This window comes from Enoplosus armatus, chromosome 10 (assembly GCF_043641665.1).
Source record: "Enoplosus armatus isolate fEnoArm2 chromosome 10, fEnoArm2.hap1, whole genome shotgun sequence".
Classification (NCBI taxonomy): Eukaryota; Metazoa; Chordata; class Actinopteri; order Centrarchiformes; family Enoplosidae; genus Enoplosus; species Enoplosus armatus.
In genome coordinates this window covers 5,698,658-5,713,462 of record NC_092189.1, presented here as the reverse complement: position 1 = coordinate 5,713,462, position 14,805 = coordinate 5,698,658, and the positions used below count along the sequence as shown (strand labels likewise).

The 14,805-nt window shown below is 41.9% G+C and overlaps 4 protein-coding genes across 4 annotated transcripts; 2 read left to right on the top strand and 2 right to left on the bottom strand.

The window, feature by feature from the left end:
• Nucleotides 1-331: 331 nt before the first annotated feature.
• her11 (hairy-related 11) lies at nt 332-1,826 on the bottom strand. Its single transcript, XM_070912731.1, has 4 exons — nt 1,773-1,826; nt 1,327-1,422; nt 1,115-1,208; nt 332-972 (listed from the first exon to the last, which is right to left on the bottom strand). Exons 1-4 carry the CDS (start codon nt 1,824-1,826, stop codon nt 332-334), a joined length of 885 nt encoding a protein of 294 aa, XP_070768832.1.
• Nucleotides 1,827-4,398: 2,572 nt separating this feature from the next.
• Nucleotides 4,399-5,259, top strand: her5 (hairy-related 5). Its single transcript, XM_070913954.1, has 3 exons — nt 4,399-4,449; nt 4,553-4,648; nt 4,777-5,259. The coding sequence occupies exons 1-3, from the start codon at nt 4,399-4,401 to the stop codon at nt 5,257-5,259; spliced, it is 630 nt and encodes a 209-aa protein (XP_070770055.1).
• Nucleotides 5,260-8,712: 3,453 nt separating this feature from the next.
• Nucleotides 8,713-10,363, bottom strand: pfdn6 (prefoldin subunit 6). Its single transcript, XM_070913410.1, has 4 exons — nt 10,202-10,363; nt 9,901-9,971; nt 9,651-9,775; nt 8,713-9,027 (listed from the first exon to the last, which is right to left on the bottom strand). Exons 1-4 carry the CDS (start codon nt 10,263-10,265, stop codon nt 8,907-8,909), a joined length of 381 nt encoding a protein of 126 aa, XP_070769511.1. The 5' UTR covers nt 10,266-10,363; the 3' UTR covers nt 8,713-8,906.
• Nucleotides 10,364-10,635: 272 nt separating this feature from the next.
• On the top strand, nt 10,636-13,912 carry mmgt1 (membrane magnesium transporter 1). The gene is made up of 4 exons (XM_070913546.1): nt 10,636-10,720; nt 11,095-11,147; nt 11,241-11,344; nt 13,064-13,912. Exons 1-4 carry the CDS (start codon nt 10,642-10,644, stop codon nt 13,218-13,220), a joined length of 393 nt encoding a protein of 130 aa, XP_070769647.1. The 5' UTR covers nt 10,636-10,641; the 3' UTR covers nt 13,221-13,912.
• Nucleotides 13,913-14,805: the final 893 nt, after the last annotated feature.

Here is a 14,805-nt window from a genome sequence, read left to right as displayed (position 1 = left end):
ATCTGTTTTAATGGTATAATTAGCATGCTGCCTAAAATGCAGCGGGTAGGTTTTGATTTTTACAAAAGTGTAAATTTCAGTGAATTCACGGTCTGAGTGAACATATAAACCTGTATAATTACATAGATACAGTTGATAGATGTACAAACGGAGACTTATTAGGTACAAGTACAAGTTTTATTTATAAAAGATGAAATACAAAATATAGACAATTTGAATCATATGTACACTATACATTCCCAGCATGGAGAGTTTTTCATCCTCATGGTTGCAGCTACTTCCCACTAGGGGGCTCTGCTGTTCTCAGTTTGTCAGTCTCTGGCCCACTTCATCAAAACCAAGGCCTCCACATGGGTGAGGAAGAGTTTGGCGGCGACCCCTCCCTCTGTGGAGGGTGTGGGGGGGATCTGAGTGTGGTGAGGGGTGGGTAGTGGAGGGCAGGAGGGCCAGAGTGAGGGAGCGTGGGTGAGAAACTAAAGAAGGAGGTGTTGGAGGACAGAGGTGACAGGCTGGGGGGGAAGGAGAAGTGAGAGGCAAATGACGGGAAAGGAGGAGAGGTGGCGTATGTGGAGAAAGAGGGGGAAAGCCAGGGGGAGGGAGGAGGGGACAGATACTCGTGGCATGGTGTGGAGCAGGAGTGAGGCTGAAATGGGGAGTGAGATGGAAACAACAACCTCGGAGACTCTTCTTTCCTCTCTGATGTGCAAACGGTGTCCACAGGCGTTGCCTCAGTCTCAGTCACCCTCTGGTTGAAGTCTGGGTTTGTGTTGTTCGCCCGCTGGCTCTCCGTGTGATGTTTCAGCCCCTCGATCAGGCCCGTTCTCTGTGCCGGTGTGATCTTGTGCATGTAGCTGGTCAGCTGGGACACACACTGCCGAAAGCCTGCACCCTCGATGGTAAAGGGAGCAGGAGCACTGGACTCTGGGTGATGAAGGCTCACCTCAGGAGTCTTCATGTGACTATCAGTAGAGTCTGCAACAAGTGGAAAGACACCAGGGCGAGGGATAAAACAGGAGGGTAACATTAAAACACTGATTTGTTGCAGCAGAAAAAGGATTTTTATGAAAACGTTCATCCATTGAAATAACTTAATGAACGACTTTGTTTGACTGACCCTTGCTCTGGTTCCTCCCATCTGTCCACTTCTGAAGATATTCCACAGCCAGGTCCAGAATCTCTGCTTTCTCTATTTTAGGGTTCTGCAGCCGCTGTGGGTGATAACAGTGAGACGGGGGTGGGGGGGGGGGAGAAATACATGTCATCATAAGGTTATGATCCCTTTAAACACGTGCAGAGGCTGGATGTGATTGTCTTGACGTGACTCACTGGGTCAGACGTGTGATTCAACAGCAGACTCCTCAGTTCAGCGAGACTTTGATTTATTCGGTCTCTTCTCTTCTTTTCCACAACTGGTTTCAGAATCTGGAAGGAGACGCACAGCATTGTGTGAGTACGGTGAAGTTGTGTGAGTACGGTGAAGTTGAGGTCACTTATCAGGGTGTCCCAGCTGTTGTATGTCACCACCTACATCTATCTATATATATGTATATGCAATAAAAAAAAAAGTACTACTTCCTACTCAGACACCCTTTACAAAAGGTTACAAGTGATTCTACTAATGCTGTATAAATCATGTATAAACCATTCATAAGAACTTTTTGGTTGCCAGGTTGTCAAAAATCTTATTGGTTATTTATTAAAAACAACATTTATAAAGCAACTTTTATTAAAAAAAAACTTTGTAAATACGCAACTAAATGAAAAGTTCTTACCCTCTTTCTACTCTTGCCATCTTCCAGGATTGGGTTCTGTAGGTTCCGGGTCATGTTTCCGTGTTTGGTCCAAGTGTCCTGAGTGGAGGCTGCAGCGGTTGAAACAGCCTCCTATAGCCTGTGGGCGGTTATAAGCAGACCTCGCGCTGCCTCTGATTGGCTGGCAGGTGTGAGTGAAGATGGTCTCAGCTAACTGTGTTGTGCAGTGTGGATAAAATCGAAACCAAATTTCAAACAGGCTGTGAAGTGTCTCTAAAAAAAAAAAATTAAAGAAAAACTTACACGACAATGAACAAACAATTAACATTAAAGGCCACAATATTACCAATAACCCATAGCTGGTGTTTACAAATGATGACATCACCCATGAAAGGTTGAGGTGTTTTGAAGTGAGAACATTTACACGAGCAGTAAACGTTGAAACTTGAGTAATTGAGTAAAACTGAGTAATTCATTAATTTCATTAGCTGCATGCAGAGCAGTCTGGTGACCTTTGACGCCTCCCAGAGAATGAGCCCGTGAGGTGAGACTATGGGAACCCTTTTCTTTTCTCGTGGGAACAGAAATGAAGTGAGAAAGTGAGCAGCTTTTTTTTTTTTATGATGTGTGAGACATCGACACTTTGCATTAAGTGATGAAACAGACCAAATGAGAGCAGTGTTTGTTTCTCCAAAACGAGGAAGCTGAACCGTAAATGGAGAACTCTCTCATTTATGCATTTGCGGTTATTAAACACGGAGAAAAACAAATCAGCCCAACTGATAAACTAGATTTTAGGTGTCCGCCGTGACAAAAGGGGAGCAGCTCGCGTCTGTTGACGTGATGGAGTGTGAGGATGATGATTGTAACACCTGAGTGTGAAGTGTGCGCGGCTGCAGGTCAGCCTGATGCCTCGTGTTTTGGACTTCACACGAGATCATCCCTGTTTTAAAAAAAAAATAAAACACCAAGGCAGCTGTTGACTTCACTGCATGGCTCCCACACCCCTGCCAGGTCCGTTTGATTGGGACTCTTTTGTCAGTGTGGTCGACACGCCCGAGGGGTCACGATATTAGAAGTAAACGGTCCATTTCTCTGCCACCAAAGGGAACATTTCCCCCTGATGAGTTTCCATCACGGGCTCAGGCGAGCGCATTATAGGACTTATTTATGGGGCGGGTCCACATGCCTTAAATCCTACACACACACACACACACACTCAGAGACTCTTAACATCCAGACAGTTTTATTTACCAAAACAAGTTAAATGTATATTTCCCCCTGCTTTCTACATCACCATGCTTCGAGAGAAAAAAAACAAAACGTTAATGGAAGTTGTAGGCCATGTTGAACTCTATGTTATAAAGTGAGTTTCCTTGAGTTCCTCGCTGCCATAGTTACCAAGACCAAGATCTCTGAGCCTTCACTAATCGCCCTCTTTGATTTAAAACGGAAGTATCATTGCCTCTGAAAAGCCACTTAATCTACGGGATCCCCGTGATCCGATCATCCCAGTGTTATCTCCACACTTTAGCCTATTATGGGGATCAGGGTGACTACAAATGCAGTGCGGAGAGAAAGCTACCCCAACCTCAGAGCCATGCAGTCCACTTGGGCTGACGTCTGAAACGATACAGGAATTAGATGAAGGAACTGTGACCATTAAACATCTAGCTGGTCCTGCACAGATCTTGTCCTGAGTCCTCCTGAAAGCGCAGAGATGGACACACCGGCCGCAGCCGCTGCAGATAAACACGACTCCTTCACAGGTGTGAATCAGGCAATTTGACTATTTTGAGATATGAGGGGTGGGGGGGGGGGGTTCAGGGGGGTCAAAACAATAAGCACAAATTGCTTCACCAGTTACATTTATCTCTTGCTGTTTTTATATTTAATAAAAACGTAGTCTAGTGAAATTTCACTTTAAATTGTAAACATGTAAATATCATTATAGAAGTGATAAAATCATTCCCATATAGTCGTTTACATATTCTGCACTGGAACCTCCCTAAAATGTAGTTGTAGCAATAAAATGAATCAAATGAATGAAACGAAGTCAGTATAATCAACAGAGCTCATGTGCAGTTTCACTCTTACTCAGTATGAAGTGGTTCCAGATTATTGTCCTCCGTCGCATCAGGCTGGAACTACTGTGTCTGAATGACTCGATGAAAACACAAACTTTAAGCAAGAAAAGCATTTTTTTTTAATGATGTGATTGAATTTACCCTTTAATGGATTACGAAACCAAAACCAGCCCTTGGACGACCTCATGGCACACTCCCTTTACTGCAGGCCACACTTAGAACTGAGTGCCAGTGTCACTCAGTTTATAATAATGAAACCTTTTTTGGTAATTCCACCCAACACATTATACACACTGAAAATACATGGAGACGCTCTAGATATGTGAAGTCATGTAGAGGGATGTGCTTGCGTGAAAGAAGAGGACTGGATTCAGGACAGATTCAGATTTTCTTCAGTGTCAAGGCCGCGTGCTGCTGAATTGAATGAGAGGCGTGTCCCGCGGGGGCGGGGCTACCTGCAGGGACATTAACAAGTTACAAGGAGGACATAAACGTGCCGTTTTCATTTTGGATTCACGGTGACGACAAGACAGACAGACACGAGTCAACTTTTAGTCAACATGAAGGCTTTATCCTCGCCAGAGTCTCCTCCACAAAGGACTATGAGAAGGGTAAGTTCCTGCATTCTGACTCTTTAAGGGTTCTCTGAAGGAAGAATTCGTCTTAAATGTGGTTCTGGGATATCAATGTAATATTTTGACTTTCAATCTCAAGGTATCTAAACCACTGATGGAGAAACGCAGACGGGAGCGGATCAACCACAGTCTGGAGACATTACGACTTCTGATGTTAAAGAACACCCGCAATGAGGTACGCCAGTGCGTCAGGCTTTTATTTGAGATGATTCCTGATAAATATTCATGTATTAATGTCTAATATCAGACTGTTATTTCAGACTTGAAAGAGTGAGTGACCTGTACTCTCATTTCTCCATTTAGAAACTGAAGAATCCAAAGGTGGAGAAGGCAGAGATCCTGGAGAGTGTGGTCCATTTCCTGAAGACAGAGAAGGATGTGGAAAAGGATCACCGGCCCACGAAGAGGGTCCTGCCCAGGGAGCAGAGACCGACCTGTGCCCGTCAGCACAGCTACCATGACGGCATGAGGTCCTGTCTGCTGAGGGTCAGCCACTTCATAGCCAGCAAGAGCCAGGAGTCAGAGGAGACCGGCGGGGATACAGTCGAGGCCTCTCTTGCCCTCTCCGAGCCCCACACATACCCTTCATCTCCCGGGCACATCCACAGGGCACTGATACCCGCTCCTGCTGCTGACTCTGCTGCTCAACATCAACGCCATCACCACGGGATCTCTCACACATACCTCACCCAGACTGGCGTCCGCTGTGACACCGGGGAGCTGCTCTCCTCCACGGCAGCCTGCACTCAGAACCCGGAGCCTGTGTGGAGGCCCTGGCCTCAGTGACAGACACTTTGACACAGATGTTTATTTTAGATATGTACTGTAGATGCCGACCGACTGTGTAAATATGTATTTTATTGTACAGCCTGGATTCTTTTGTACAGTGAAGATATTTTCCTTGAACTCTCGCATGTAGGATGGATTTCGTTTTTTTTGCATAAAGATTCGCGCATTATATTTTTTCTTTTTGAGTATTTTTTTGTGTGAATATGTCATGATTACTTATGTGATATTTTCAGGCGGCAGATTGCTGTTATTATTTTTTTTTTGTTTTTTGGACAAACACGAATATACTGTATATGTGTGTATTTGGTGGTCCTGGAGCGCGTGCGTAAAAGCGCGTTATCTTTTATGAATTGATCAGTGGTGCTGTTCTATTTTGTTTTGCTATATTGGCTATCTCTCAGATGTATATATTGATTGATATGATACTGGAATATATTTTTTATGGTGCTGAATCCTCTGTTCCCATTTTCAATAAAAGCAGCCCACAATTTCCCGATCATTCCGGATCAATCGAGTGGCCTATTTGCTGTGTGAATAGCTTGTACTTGCCTGCCTCCACAGCTGCACCTTTAAAGACAAGTGGGGCATCCACACGACAGTTAGCGCGTACTTTATACAGGCTGCGCAGCAGTTATGGCGCATGTGTCTATTGAAATGTTGATGGCGGGGAGTCGGTCGCTTCTGTGATCTCAAGTACAGTTTTTTCAAATGTAGAAAAGCAAACGACGGAGGCCATTCGCACACTGTCCAGCATCCAGACTGCTTCAGGCGTGGCAGCATCCAATCTACAAAATCCATACATTCCTGACCAATTCGCCGTTATATCCGGGTGTTTTCTACAGCGCAGCCTATATCCGATATATTCAGTATAAATCAAGAACGTATGCAAATATCTGGCATGCTGTGTTACATGCAGCACGAGTATACAAAACAAACACTGTGTGGTTTAAAGGGTCAGTCCCCCTTTTGGTCGTCAAGTGATCAGCTGTTTTTTGTTTTGTTTTTTTAACCACCTACTGAAATTCTCCAGGTGCAGAACTGCACTGTTCGTGTCGGAAGAGCCACTAAAGGGGCAGACAATCTGTGATGAACGCGGGATACTTTTAGTGTGTACATTTCGATGTCACTCCATCTTTATAATTCAGCGTTAGAAATTAAATCATTACTGAGAGTGAATATGCTGTGTTTAGTCTGATTGCGCACACATGGAGCCCATTTACAGTTGTGCCAACAACAAAAAAAATAGATCCAGATACGAATAGATAATATTTTAAAGACATTTTAGTTGGTCGGGGTTGCTCACTAAGTTTCAGGGTGTTTGCAGATTGGTTGAAACTGCTGCAGAGTGTGGACAGTGCGTTAATGGCTACTGTCGTGTGCTTTTCTACATTGAATGAAAAACTGCACCGAAGGCAACAGGCCTATCAACATATCAATGCACGCTTGAAGGTCTCATAACTGCTCTCCATCCTGGGTGAAGTATCCCGCAGAGCTTCAATAGCCCTGACTGGAAATAAAAAGAGGCAGCTCATCTAATCACTGTAGTACTTGACTTTTATGGTGGTCTGATGGTCCTAATGTTTTAAATTTGCTGGGGAAGATGCTTAAGATGTAGTTAGGGTTTACAGTTTAATACGCTTATGCGTTAAAATTAGATGATGCACTGAAACCAAAGAGGCTGTACTGGTTATAAACTTAAATGAAGATGTAGTTGTATTTTTCTGAGGAGGTGAAACTATAGTACAGTTTGTCCATTTTATCATCTTGTGATCCTTTGTTTGGTCCAGCTAGTGGATACACGCATTCCTTCAAAGCCTGTTTGAACACATCTTCTACCAAAGCAGGTGTTAGTCCCGCTGGGCTGATCTCTGGACAGGATGCTCTTTTGTGCGCGTATAAGCTTCAACCTCCTGGAGAAAAGCCGGCAGGACTAAGTAAATCAATTAAAGTTGGAATCAGATTAGGGTTTCATCTGAGGGGCATCTGCCTAAATGAAGATTAAACGGGCCCAGTGGCAGAATGTATTGTCAGTGTCAAACAGATGAGGATTAGCTCAATGCGGATGTATCTACTTAAAAGTCTCTGGTTTGTTTACTGTTATGACCTTAAACTTGCAAGAAACGTTTAGTTTGAACAAACTATAGCCGCAGAAACCCGTGGTGGGTTCAGTCAGCAGTTGTTTCTGTAAATGTTGGTTTTTACCACATCAGAGCGAACGCAACACACGCAGAGTGACGAAACACCTTTTGGCCTCATCAGCAAACCATTTGATGACTGCAGCTCACATAACGAGCCCTCAGCTCGCCATGATGGTTTTATATCAGGCTACTCCCATACACTTTCTGGAGTTATTTCAAGTTTGTCTTCAGTTTATCCGTTTTTAGTCTATGGATTTTTTTAGGGCCAGAGCTGTCAAAGTTGCAGCTTGTTCCGACATGAATAAGCCACCTGTAATTAACAAAATAAGATACAGAACTGTCGATAGGTTGACTTTAACGGAACTTTATTATTATTTTAGCCTCTATTTTAGAAAAGGTGGCCACGTGTCGACCAGCTACACAGCCGAAGCCTGGGTATTATCAAAGCACCACACCTCAGGGTGTTAATGGGCTTGCTGCCACCCACGCGCCAGAGGTGAGAGGCTCGTGCACGAAAACAGCCTCTTTTTTTTGTGACGCAGTGTTTTATTACTGCGCATCTGTGAGTGGTGTCCGTCATTTGTAGCCCAAATTCAACACAGGCTACAAAACACAAGCGTGTGTCGTAAAAAGCAGCCAAAAATGTAGACCCGTTATACAAAAAAAATACATTCAATGCAGAAGAGCCATATTTTGTTTCTCATGAATCTAGCTTAGTCATTTATATTAGATTCCAGTATGTTTAAACGTGACACCCAGAGCCTGTGTGTTGATACAGACCGTTGATAGGCTAGCATGCTGTTTGCTACTCTGCATAATTCGGCTACAATTGTCGCCCAAATGTTTGGAGGAAGGCTCGTGCTGTTGTTTATAGATAATTATAGCCGGTTATCTATAGAAATGTAGCCTATAATTTCATATAGTACAGTCTATACAACTTCAGCTGGCTGAGACCTGGCCAATGTTTATTCATACGCAGGCTACTTCCAATCGTAAATGTAAAGTCATGCTAGATATCTCAGCTGTTTGCCCTGAGCTGGCATTTGCTTAAGACTGTAGAAGACTTTGTTTTAGATTATTCATGTTGCCTAAGTCCTCCGTTGGTGGTAGACGGCGGGGGAAAGCACATTCATTAATGTGAACAATGCTGCGAGATGTGGGGCGGGTCAGTGACTGGGCAACATCTGCTCCAGTGGCCACCGGTCTGCCCCAGCAATTAAAGCAAATGTTCAACAGAAACAAGCACAAACACAAAGGTGCTGCACAAACCTGCTTTGCGTATTCAGTTTAAGAGAAACTAAAGAAGAAGGTATGACCTTTCATGAAAAACATGTTTATTAGTAACAAGAGAAAAGTCACAGTAATAACGCTGCAATTCAATGACAAGTTACAACCAGAATTTACTCAACCTTATGTTGTATGTTTACATTTTATTATGACTAACCCCTTCTACTTTTATCTCTATGTGTGTGTGTAAGAGAGAGAGCATGCAGCTGGATCACTTCTTCAGACTTTGCCAACAGCCAGGCCCTGAGCTCTCTGAAACTCCTGCTGTAAACTGGACAGGACTTCTCGGTGCTGTTCAGATTTCTTTTCCATGTCTTTCAGGAGCGTCTCGTACCTTTGACTGTAACAGGACAAAAAATTTAAAAATAATTTTACAAACTTAAGTAAACACCAGAATGAGTGGTCAAATGTGTTGAACAGATGATGTACTGATAATTCTATTTTGGGTAATGATAATTATCCCACACAAACACAGGGGACATAGCAATGGAAATATTACAAAAACATGACAATTCAACAGCCTACAGAGTGATCATGAAGGCGATGCTACACCACTCTGAGGTTTCCCCATTTGATGATCTGATTTTCCCCATTGTCTCCTGCTGCAAGGATGTTGTAAATGACGTCTATCCACCAAACTCCTTACTGCCCTCTACATGTGAGTGAGCATGACAGCACAGCTAAGATATGCACCAACATCCACACTGAGCCACTTGTAAGTAGTTAGGTGCCTACTGTGTTATGAATTTCCATCATTCATTCAAGTGCCATCATTGCCCAGGTGTCTATTAAGACTGCAAGTATGTGGAGAATCAGCTGCAGTCTATTTGCACATATGTCCATAGGTAATATGGACTTATTTATATACTATTGCTCTGGTCAAACTGGATCCCAGTACACTGTCATGTTCTCTTAGTATAGCACCTATGCGGGATGGAGAGGACCATAGCTTGAGTGACTCACATCTCTCCGTTGATATACTCCAGCCTTTTAGTGACTGTGGCTTTGGCCTCATCCAGGTCTTGCTTCACTAATACTGGGCCAATAAGCTTATACACTGTGTTTGTGCTGTTCAGCAGATCAAGCTCCTGGAAAGACAGAAAGAGAAATCATTTGTTTAATACTGAACACTCAAATACACAAAATGATGGAGCTAACAACACTGACAGTTCAGAAAATACGTTTTTCAAAAGGAGAATGAGCTGTTAATTACCTCTTTGACAATGTTGTTCTCTGTTAACTGCGTCTCCAGCTTCTGTCTGGCTGACATGCTTTTGCTAACATCTAAACAACAGACGGGTATTAGTGAGTAGAAGTACGAAACTGATTTCTATATAATGTAATGACAGTATTGTTGCAACCATAAATAATAATTTATATGTACAGTAGAGGAACTATCTAACTAATTAATTCAGCGTAATTCTAGCAGTCCTAATATGGTTAAAGTTAGTTAACGTTAGCTCGCCACAACATGGCACGATATGAGAAACCATGCAATGCTAGCTGGCACCTACCTTTTTGCATCTGTGTGTATTTTTCAACTTCCGCTTTCAATTTCTTTTGAATGGCCTCTGCCATGTTTACGTTTGGTCGAAAAAGGTACTATAGACTGAATAAATATATCAAAGAGATAGGTAGCCAAATGTATTGCGACCTGAAAGCTCTGTTTGCTAACAGGAAAGGGCAGCGGCTAGAACGGATATTAGCAGATCCCTTCAAAGTAAGAGCCCTCACTACTTCAGGGTTGACAAGTGCATTAGCACAAATAAACAACACAAATAAATAAGGAATATTAAAACCACTGCACAGTGTGTATAGTTATATGTAATTTTATTTAAATATATTCTCGTTGATTTAATCTGGTTGATTATGTTTTTTGACCCTGTCATGGTTCCGGCTGTTTACGACATTGTTTTACGACACTGCACACAGTTCCTCATCGCCCTGGTTGAAGATGGCTTCGTCGTTTTGGAAAGGTGTTGTCGGCGTCGGTCTTTTTGCCTTAGCTCATGCAGCTTTCTCAGCGGCACAGCGTAAGTTTCAGTGCAGGGAGTGAAAACACGGATGTCGGTGTCTTTGCTTGTTTCAGGAGGGCTCCGTTGTCACCGGCTAAGGCGATAAAACAGCAGGCTGGGCCTTTTGGTCCAACGGCTAGCTAACTAGACGCTAGCGCAGATTAGCCCCGTTCAGGCTCATTAGCAGGGGTGAAAGACTGAAATCTTCATCTGCCGTTAATGTTAAAGTATCACTGCCAGTGAAAGACAACGTTTATCATGACTAGAATCATGTAATTTTTTAAGACGATCTCCTGCAGATAATCCATTTTAGCTGCTTAGCTACCGTTACTTCTGCCTCTGTGTAATGGTGTTCATTTGAATTGCTGGATAAAATGTATTTTTCCCATCAGATCGGTCATACATGCGACTCACAGAGAAGGAAAACGAGACACTACCAATTGATGTGAGTGACTTTCATCCTAATGCAGTAAAATTTAATCTCCCCCTTCCTTTTCACAACATGCTATTTTCATAATCACTTTTTGTTCTTTTGCAGATTGTACTACAGACCTTATTATCGTTTGTGATGACCTGTTATGGTATTGTCCACATTGCTGGAGAGTTCAAAGACATGGACGCCTCCTCAGAGCTGAAAAACAAGTAAGTTGGTTCACCCTGCAGCACCTTTCTCCCCGGATGATGTGGTTGTTTGTGTCCTCTGCCACAGGGGAAGCATGCTCCACACCTCAACTGCATTTATAGTAACATTATTCCCACAGACGCACACTAATCCTCCCTGAGTTGTTGGTATTGTGGGCCAATATGTTTTGAAGGCCTGGTGCAGCTTTACACAGTGTTTTTTGTACATCTTCAACTGATGTGGTAAACATAATGTAAATGACACACTTTAGACAAAAAAGATAGATAATATAATGAGTGCATTGAGAAAACATTCCAACATAGGACAGGAAAACAATCAGGCATCTCTAAAGATCGTACATGCCAAGTCATTAAGATCTGAGGAAAAAGCTAACAAAATAATTATGTTTTAAATGCAGTATGAGATTAGTAACTACATCACTAAAAGGCGTGTTGGTAATTTAGATTTTCTGCCAAAGGCACCATGAGACATAGCACAATATAGCCTTGTCCGAGTGTAGTGAACCGATTGTTCTTTCTGTTTATCAATGAATCGTTTATTCTATGAAATATCAGGAAATTGTGAAAAATGTTCAGGGTAATGTTTTATGATACAAAACAAAGGAAAGCAGCAGATCCCTACACTTGAGAAGCTGGAACCAGAAAGTGTTTGTCATTTTTGCGTGATTATCAGAATGCCTGAACTTTGAATGCTTGTATGCCACAGACTCACTTGCATCTTGCTTTTTCCAAATCATAATTTTCCACCAAGAGCACATGTGGTAAAGTGGCTCATGCACACTTTGCTGTGCAGGTGATTACAAAAGGATCACGGAAGTCGATATGCAGTTATGTCATTTTGTGGCCAATATGTTGTGAAGGCCAGATGAAACTTTACATCATACACCACGAGACACCATTGTACACCTTCAGACTGGTTGAACATAATGGAAAGAGACATTTTAGACAAAAAATATTGATGATCTAATGAGTGCATTGAGGAAACATTCCAACACATGACAGGAAAACCATAATAATGCATATATTCATTATGTTTTTATTTCGGATTTCAATATTCTACCAAAATCATATACTTTGCAACAGTTATTTTAAATTGGTCACATGCCATATACAGATAAAGATTTAAGGAAAAAGACTATTGATCAAATGAAAATGTTTTGGCTTCCTAAAACTATCTTTTATATGCAGTTTAAGAAGAATAACTAAGTCTCTTTTTGGAACTTTATTTCTCTGCATTACTGTTTTTAATGTTTTATATTTACTCCCAAAGATTCAGGGCACACAACAAGTCAGTGTTATTTATACTTCCCCAAATCCCATCAATGAAATGGTTTGCCTCAGAAGACATGTCCTATTGGTACATATTATTACAATTTATAAAAAAAAAAAAAGGTTCTGACCACCAGTTTTATGCCTCAGACCTCCTTGGGTCTTTGCTTTTGATGTCATTATTCCACAGCAAGAGCACATGTAGTTGTACTGCCTCATGTGCAGTTTTCCACACTGATATTACAAGGTGATCATGGCAGTAGGTTTTAGAGTTGGTGTGTGTCAGAGTTTTGATTCTGAAAGGTTTCATTTCTTTGCTCACCTTCAGAATTAGACTTTTAATGGAGGAGATTACAGTGCACCTTCTGCAGTAGGTGTCCAACATGTTAGTAAGTGCCCGTTTGTCTCATTCTTTTCATAACGTTATCCTTTTTTTTCTCTTTTCTTCAGAACATTTGATACACTGAGGAACCACCCGTCCTTTTACCTTTTCAACCACCGGGGTCGGGTGCTATTCCGCTCGCCGGAGGAGGAGCCCTCCTCTGTACGCAACCAGCAAGCCCTTCCCAACCCCATACGGCTACGCAAGCTGGAGCATTTGCACTGAGACTGGCCTTTTCCTGCCTGTAACATCATCAACGTCAGATAAGATTTGTTTTTGTTAGACAGAGGGGAGGGAAAGTCAAAATTCATCTTCCTCTACTTTAATTTGTATTTGTACATAAACTAATAATGCTGTCCAAACATGCATCTCTGTCCATAAACGTGGTCACCACCATATTCAACACTGACTGTGCCAACCCTTCAACTTTTCAAGCAGATTTGTTTGTATATACAGTATGTAATTGCTTTGGAGTCTTAAGATACAGAGACATTTCCCCCTTTTGTCCCTTCTGAACTGAATTGAGATACTGCTGTCCTTTGTATATCCTCGAGGGGCATAAAAAGTTTCATTTCAACCACGTATCAGTCTTCTGCAGCTGTTGGGGGTGCAAAGTTTTGTCAGTTGAAATGAGTTTTATTGTGTTAACCGAGGACTCTTATTTTCTTGATGATTTCCTGGAAACAAAGGCTCGTCTGTACATCCTGTAAGCATTAAAGGTTTGACTTATGTCACAGGAAGTCAACTCGAGGTGAGGTGTCTGAACAGAAAACATTAGACAGCCTTTCTAATGATACTGTGAACGCTAAGGGAGAACTAGAAAGTAATGGTACATTCATTGGTGAAGTTTATTTTTCCTTCATTTTACATTTTGTTAAGATTCAACAGATGTTTTTAATTTAATAAAAGGCATACTGATTTTACAAGGTGTCAGAATCATTTTTTTCTCGTGTATCTTTAGTCAGAGGCTGGAATGTTGCCTCTGCAATACAAAATGGATCAAATCTCTTGGCTACAAGCTGTAGGAGCTTTTAACAGACAAAACAGGAAGGTGCTCTACGTCCTGCCATCCTGCTTAATCAATGTGGAGAAATGGGCAACAAACGCTAATGGTATTACTGATTAAAGTCCTTTGTCCGTGGGAGGGAAATCTCTTAATGTAAACATGCCGATGCAGAGATGTGCCTATGACCTTGTTGCTGGACTGCTGCATCACAAAAATTTCTACCTGATCAGTTGCTTGTGTTGGCCTCTAGGTGGCAGTCTGAGTTGTCAAAGAAGCTGCACCAAATCAAAAATTCAAACTTTTACATTTCTGCAGACAAAGTGTTCCAAATAAAAACTGATTGATCCATCTAATGTAATACATTAAAATGACAGCTGAAAATGTTACCTTCATTTAAGTTATTTGTTTGGACCCCCCCATAACTTTTGTTTTGATAAAACAAGGACAGAAGTCTTAGGTTGAACTGGTCACAGCCGGTGGACATTTGACACCAGTGATGAGTGGTCACACGAAGACATTGCTTTGTTTTAAGGGGAAAGAAGCCAAAAAGGTCGAGACTACTGCTGTCAGTGTTGATGCCATACTGAGCTGCACCAGAGACCAACTTCATTCCTTTGTCTGACATATACACTTGTTCATAATAAGGGATTTAGTAAATCAGACACACAAATTCAATTTCTCACTGTGTCAAATAGTAATCTCTGTTCTTCTCCAGCAGTTTGAGACATATTGATCAGTTTCAGATTACACATCACATTACACAAACTAAAAACTACCAATTGTTTTTTCATCATAGGCTATTAA

Bases quoted from the DNA above. Each gene is read 5' to 3' on its own strand.
- her11 (XM_070912731.1), bottom strand. From the start codon at position 1,826: ATGACCCGGAACCTACAGAACCCAATCCTGGAAGATGGCAAGAGTAGA. The intron at 1,423-1,772 runs GTAAGAACTTTT...GTCTCCTTCCAG, and splicing joins ATGGCAAGAGTAGAAAGAGG to ATTCTGAAACCAGTTGTGGA. The intron at 1,209-1,326 runs GTGAGTCACGTC...TATCACCCACAG, and splicing joins TGAATCACACGTCTGACCCA to CGGCTGCAGAACCCTAAAAT.
- her5 (XM_070913954.1), top strand. From the start codon at position 4,399: ATGAAGGCTTTATCCTCGCCAGAGTCTCCTCCACAAAGGACTATGAGA. The intron at 4,450-4,552 runs GTAAGTTCCTGC...TTCAATCTCAAG, and splicing joins CACAAAGGACTATGAGAAGG to GTATCTAAACCACTGATGGA. The intron at 4,649-4,776 runs GTACGCCAGTGC...TTCTCCATTTAG, and splicing joins TAAAGAACACCCGCAATGAG to AAACTGAAGAATCCAAAGGT.
- pfdn6 (XM_070913410.1), bottom strand. From the start codon at position 10,265: ATGGCAGAGGCCATTCAAAAGAAATTGAAAGCGGAAGTTGAAAAATAC. The intron at 9,972-10,201 runs GTAGGTGCCAGC...TCTGTTGTTTAG, and splicing joins ATACACACAGATGCAAAAAG to ATGTTAGCAAAAGCATGTCA. The intron at 9,028-9,650 runs GTGAGTCACTCA...GTCCTGTTACAG, and splicing joins GAGTATATCAACGGAGAGAT to TCAAAGGTACGAGACGCTCC.
- mmgt1 (XM_070913546.1), top strand. From the start codon at position 10,642: ATGGCTTCGTCGTTTTGGAAAGGTGTTGTCGGCGTCGGTCTTTTTGCC. The intron at 11,148-11,240 runs GTGAGTGACTTT...GTTCTTTTGCAG, and splicing joins ACGAGACACTACCAATTGAT to ATTGTACTACAGACCTTATT. The intron at 11,345-13,063 runs GTAAGTTGGTTC...TCTTTTCTTCAG, and splicing joins TCCTCAGAGCTGAAAAACAA to AACATTTGATACACTGAGGA.